This window comes from Hypomesus transpacificus, chromosome 17 (assembly GCF_021917145.1).
Source record: "Hypomesus transpacificus isolate Combined female chromosome 17, fHypTra1, whole genome shotgun sequence".
Lineage (NCBI taxonomy): Eukaryota > Metazoa > Chordata > Actinopteri > Osmeriformes > Osmeridae > Hypomesus > Hypomesus transpacificus.
In genome coordinates this window covers 312,930-319,112 of record NC_061076.1, presented here as the reverse complement: position 1 = coordinate 319,112, position 6,183 = coordinate 312,930, and the positions used below count along the sequence as shown (strand labels likewise).

Below are 6,183 nucleotides of genomic sequence, written 5' to 3'. Positions count from 1 at the left end.
GAGGGTTAGGGTTAGCATCTGCCTCCACCAGGCCTGGAGGGTTAGGGTTAGCATCTGCCTCCACCAGGCCTGGAGGGTTAGGGTTAGCATCTGCCTCCACCAGGCCTGGAGGGTTAGGGTTAGCATCTGCCTCCACCAGGCCTGGAGGGTTAATGTTAGCATCTGCCTCCACCAGGCCTGGAGGGTTAATGTTAGCATCTGCCTCCACCAGGCCTGGAGGGTTAGGGTTAGCATCTGGCTCCACCAGGCCTGGAGGGTTAGGGTTAGCATCTGCCTCCACCAGGCCTGGAGGGTTAGGGTTAGCATCTGCCTCCACCAGGCCTGGAGGGTTAGGGTTAGCATCTGCCTCCACCAGGCCTGGAGGGTTAGGGTTAGCATCTGCCTCCACCAGGCCTGGAGGGTTAATGTTAGCATCTGCCTCCACCAGGCTTGGAGGCATCTGTGTGGGATTATTGCAGACAGGATTCCTCCTCAGACAGCCAGAACACTGCTCTCTGCTCACAAGGGCTGAGGGAGATGCCTGGGCCAATCATGGAAGGGATAAAAAACACACAAGGCGTGTAATTGGTCAGTAGTTCCACCTCAGCTCAGATGGTTGCCTAGTCACTGAGGATGCCACAGTTTGACAGGTCATCATCACCATCGTTATCATGATCGTCATTACCATCGGACACATTCCCATGACAACATGGAGGTCACATTGAGAACAAACCATGTTTCAACCCCTGGACACACGCCCCGGCTCCCTAACACTGTAGACACACCAAGAAAGTATTGCATTGGACAATAAATAAGAGGATAATTTAATCAGTATACATTAGATACCAACCAAATGGAGTCCAGTGCAAGTAGGTCATCAATCTACTAATGTCTAATAAACATCAGTGAAATATCAAAAATCCCCGAAACATCCAAATGTCTCTTTAAAAGATTTTCTCAATGCATGCAATCGTCAAAAAACATTTCCTCCAAAAACATGAACCGTAACCTTTAACACCTGTGAACCTCGTCTCACTACACTTTTTAAAAACTCGACCAAATCGTCTTGATTAATATGGCGATAGAGATGGGTCTTTACTGAGTCGTGTCAGAGGAGAACCTATGCAGTACTGAAGAACTTCAGCTGGAGGAAATGTGATCAAATGTCCTCAGTCCAGCTGTTGAAATGAACAAATACTTTTATTAACCATCCATGGCTGCGTTCAGGACAGTATGACATTAAATATTGATAACGTTACACAACATGTTTCAAAAATATTCTGTAACAAGTGGGCATGTATCTATGTGGCTTCATCCTGTCAGAACGTTATGCAACACTACAGCCCACTGAACCCTGCCTGATAGTGTCACTGACCTTTAGGCACCTCGTCAGGGGTGAAAGGTCACACAGTTCGCCCTTTAGCAGAGATCAATCTTGTCTTTTCAAATAATTAAACAAATGTCAAAACTCATGTTTCCCTCCAATAAAGATCACAGATCAAAAAGGGCAGAATAAAGAAGAAACAAGCAACATCTCTCCAGAAATAAATAATAAATATTTATATATATTTTCTCATATATTTGCGTAATATATTTGATCCTCTACATGCATGCTGTTAGTGCACGGCTGCGCCCCGAGGATTTGGTTTGGGTACAAGAGCACCCAACTAACCCTAACCCTGATGAGTGTGTGTGTCAGTCCTGCAGGTGTGTGTGTGTGTCAGTCCTGCAGGTGTGTGTGTGTGTGTGTCAGTCCTGCAGGTGTGTGTGTGTCAGTCCTGCAGGTGTGAGAGTGAGTGTGTCAGTCCTGCAGGTGTGTGTGTGTGTCAGTCCTGCAGGTGAGTGTGTGTGTGTGTGTCAGTCCTGCAGGTGTGTGTGTGTGTGTCAGTCCTGCAGGTGTGTGTGTGTGTGTGTGTGTCAGTCCTGCAGGTGTGTGTGTGTGTCAGTCCTGCAGGTGTGTGTGTGTGTGTCAGTCCTGCAGGTGTGTGTGTGTGTCAGTCCTGCAGGTGTGTGTGTGTGTCAGTCCTGCAGGTGTGTGTGTGTGTGTGTCAGTCCTGCAGGTGTGTGTGTGTGTGTCAGTCCTGCAGGTGTGTGTGTGTCAGTCCTGCAGGTGTGTGTGTGAGTGTGTGCGTGTGAGGGAGGGTGGATCATGGTCTTAGAGATGAGGGGGACCTGAGAATGGCTTATCTGGTACTGCTGGGGACATTCTACTTAGTGTCAGGATCCACTACACAGCTGCACTACACAGCTGCACTACACAGCTGCACTACAGATGGCCCTGCTGAAACGACGCAACAGCAGCCACACACACAGCCACACACACACACAGCCCACATTAGCATGAACACTAGGGAGCGATATAGTACACGTACACAAAAGTTGATCGATATGATCCTATGTATAGGTACACCAGCAGAGTCTTGTGTGTGTGTGTGTTACATGGTGTATCTGTTTCTATAGTTACACACTAATAGTAATTATTGCACTCTGGCTACACACGATTAGTTTGGTTCTCTTTACATCAACACAAACACCGTCTGATCCCAGGTCAGCCCCTGCAGGTCAGCCCCCGCAGGTCAGTCCTGCTGCTGGACCCTGGACCAGACTGCAACAACACACCTCCTCCTCATCTCTATATGAGGACTGTGCTCGTCTGTTTATAGAACACATACATTCACAAGAGGACAACAGAGGGAAAACAAGCAACTGGAAATTCAAATTGTTGTGTGCAAAAAACATTATAGATCTCTATAAAAATATGTGCATATGGATGGAGCAAATATCTTTTTTTTATGTCACCAACACAATTCTGTTCTTTATTTACATTGCGAGAGACACATACCACATGTAACTCTGCCCAACTCCACTCTGGGTCTGTACAGGAGACCAAACATAACCGCCTTCCATGACCAAGTGGATCTATACAGATAAGAGAGCACACGCACACACACACACACACACACACAATAACACACACACAATAACACACACGCACAATAACACACACACACACACACTTCCCTCCGCTCTGATCAATGTGACCCAGGAGCGGGAGGGGTGTTCTGAACTCCTGCAGAAAACCTCAAGTTGCATATCCCACAAGTCCCCTCACGCTCACAGCACAACCGCTTCCTGTTAGGGGCAGAGGTCATCAGCCAGACGCTGGTTCCTGATTGGCTCGTGTGGGGACGGAGTGTCAGAAATACTTTGGCTACAGAGTTAGGTGGCTTTAGTTCTGGTGTGCTGTGTTCTGCCCAGTCCTGGAACAAGTGTCACCATCAAAGACTTGGACTGCCTCCTTCCTTCCTTCCTTCCTTCCTTCCTCCTCCTCCTCCTCCTGTTTCCTCCTCTTCTTCCTCCTCCTCCTCCTCCTCCTCTCTCCTCCTCCTCCTCCTCCTCCTCCTCCTCCTCCTCCTCCTCCTCCTCCTCCTCCTCCTCTCTCCTCCTCTCTCCTCCTCTCTGGGAGCTGGCCACAGCCCATGCTAGGTGCAACCAGCACCTTCACCTCACAATATTAAGATCAGCTCTCACTGGGCAGTCCTCCTGTTCATCGAGCTGAACCCCTTCTGGCCCTCCAGTCTGTTGTCAAAGGGGGAGGGACATATGGCCGGATCACTGTCTGATAGAACGGTTGGCAAGTCACTCACATATGTGGCTTCTGATTGGTCAAAGGTGAACTGGGGGAGGGGCACATGGTCAGTGCAGAGGGAGGGGTGTCTTGAGGTGGAAGACAGCATGTGTGTGGGTGTGTGAGACAGAGAGATACTGTGAGTAGGGGTAGGGGTAGAAGTCTGAAAAAAGGGGTTTACTTGGGTTTTAGAAGGAGTGAGGGGGTGTGTGTGTGTGAGGGTGTGTGTGTGTGTATGGCCAGACATGGCTGCCAGTGTGTGTGACTGCTTGGGGGTGCGTGTCGGGGTGTGCGCAGGCGGGAGTGTGTGTGTGGGGGTGTCTGGGAGGTCGGAGGTGTGTGTGTGGAATGAGGAGGTCCTCCGCCTCAGCATCATGCTGCAGTCAGACAGCTCTGAGGGCGGGGCCTCCTCCCTGTCTGGGGGCGGGGCCTCCTCACTGTCTGGGGGCGGGGCCTCCTCCCTGTCTGGGGGCGGCTGGATGGAGATGCAGGGGGGGCTCATCTTCTTCTTCCTATGCCCCCCCCCCACCGACTGGACCCTGACAGGGAAGGCCCTACCCCCCTTCCCACCACCCCCGAACCGCTCCTCCTCCTGGGGCTGGGGGGGGCAGATCTCGATGGAGTGGCGCCGATGGTCATCAGGGCAACCAGGGGGCGTGTCCAGGAAGCCCTGTGTGTCCACGCTGAAGCCCTTCCTGAGGTCGCGCTCTCTAAGCACCGCCCCCAGGAGACTGAGCGCGCTGCCTCGGCTCCTCAGGGCAGGCGGGGGGTCTAGAGAGAGGGGCGTGGCATAGGGGGAGAGGGGCGTGGCATACGGGGAGAGGGAGTGGCTGCGCCCACCGTGCCCCTCATGGTACCTCCTCCGATGGTGGGCGGAGCTCGTGATGTGACACACCTCCTCGTCAGCTGGGTCGCCCAGGGAAGGTGGAGAGCGGAGTGAGGCCCTGTGCAGGCCTGAGGGGCGGGGGGGCAGGCAGGGGGAGGCCTGGGGGTCGCTGGGGGGGGCTGGAGGCCTGGGGATGGACTCTGCTCTGTCTTGGTGCTGCTCCCAGCCCGGGGACTCAACTGAATCCACCTTAACAGCTACCTGGAAGACACACGCACACACACACGCACACAAAAACACCACTTTGTCAGGATTGATTGTAAAAATGATTGTGTACTGTAGGTGTGTATATGAATGTAAGGGTAATGACACGTGTTTAGGTTGAGCATGAGGTCACACACGCACCTGTTTACACAGGGCCCTGGGTGAGGTGCTGGGCCTGGGAGGGGCGATGCGTGGAAGGGTGAGGGCGTGTGGGGGAGCAGGGGGGGATGAGGGGGAGGGGAGGAGGGGAGACGCTGGGAACCTGCAACAAGCCACGCCCCTCACACGGCTGGGAGTGGATAGACGTCACGGAGCCTGCAGAGAGAGAGAGAGAGAGAGAGAGAGAGAGAGAGAGAAGGGAGAGAGAGATAGAGAGAGAGATAGAGCGATAGTATGTGACAAATGAACCGCATTAACAGAGCAATCGCAGTTTGCCGAGTCTGGTCATGATCACCGCAGTGTGTGTGTGTGTGTGTACCTGAATGCTGGTGCTGTGGGCTAGGTTCCACCTCCTCCAGAAGGTAGGGGGCGCTAGTGGGGTGGACAGGCTGGAACATGTAGCTGTCATTGGGCAGAGAGTGCATCCTGGATACAGACATCTTCCTTGGCGACAGCAAATCCTCTTGGACGCAGTTCACTTCCTCCTCCTGCAGGGGGAGACAGAGAGACGTAAACATAGAAGCCTGCCTCACAGCAGCCTCACACCAGCCTCACACCAGCCTCACACCAGCCTCACAGCAGCCAGCCTCACATCAGCCTCACACCAGCCTCACACCAGCCTCACAGCAGCCTCACAGCAGCCTCACACCAGCCTCACAGCAGCCTCACAGCAGCCTCACACCAGCCTCACAGCAGCCTCACAGCAGCCTCACACCAGCCTCACATCAGCCTCACAGCAGCCTCACAGCAGCCTCACACCAGCCTCACAGCTGCCTCACAGCAGCCTCACAGCTGCCTCACAGCAGCCTCACACCAGCCTCACACCAGCCTCACACCAGCCTCACACCAGCCTCACACCAGCCTCACAGCCCTACTGAAGCTCTTCCAGCCAGGAACAAAACTCGTCTCACCCAAAAACAAAGCCAGAAAACAACATTAATCCCTCCCTACCTGTCCGGGGGAGTGTGGGCGTGGCCCCACATAGTCCCCGCCCAGCGAGCTGGTGTTGGAGGCGGAGCTGACCCGGCGGGCCCTCTCCATCTCCAGCTGGATCTCTGCGTCCATCTCGGCCTCCTCCTTGGCCTCCTTGTTGCTCTCCTCCAGGTGCTTCATAAGCACGGCCACCACCACGTTCACCAGCACAAACTGAGCGATCAGCACAAAGGTGACAAAGTACAGAGGAGACACCAGGGGCAGGTAGGACAGACAGGAGCGCTCCTCTGGCCTGCACTCACGCAGGGTGTCCTGGGGGGAGGGGGGAGGAGGGGGGAGGGGAGAGGGAGAGGGGGGAGGGGGGAGGGGGAGGGGGAGAAAGAACAAGATGTGT

At 53.9% G+C, this 6,183-nt stretch overlaps 1 protein-coding gene across 1 annotated transcript in view; it reads right to left on the bottom strand.

Moving 5' to 3' along the window:
* Positions 1 to 3,414: 3,414 nt before the first annotated feature.
* The window catches only part of LOC124479408 (voltage-dependent T-type calcium channel subunit alpha-1H-like), a gene marked incomplete at its 5' end in the record, with an annotated part of 13,880 nt that continues 11,111 nt past the window's right edge, over positions 3,415 to 6,183 (bottom strand). The window contains 5 exon segments of the mRNA XM_047038151.1: positions 3,415 to 4,694; positions 4,839 to 4,940; positions 4,942 to 5,012; positions 5,176 to 5,344; positions 5,808 to 6,101. Of these exon segments, the coding sequence (XP_046894107.1) occupies positions 3,507 to 4,694; positions 4,839 to 4,940; positions 4,942 to 5,012; positions 5,176 to 5,344; positions 5,808 to 6,101 (1,824 nt within the window).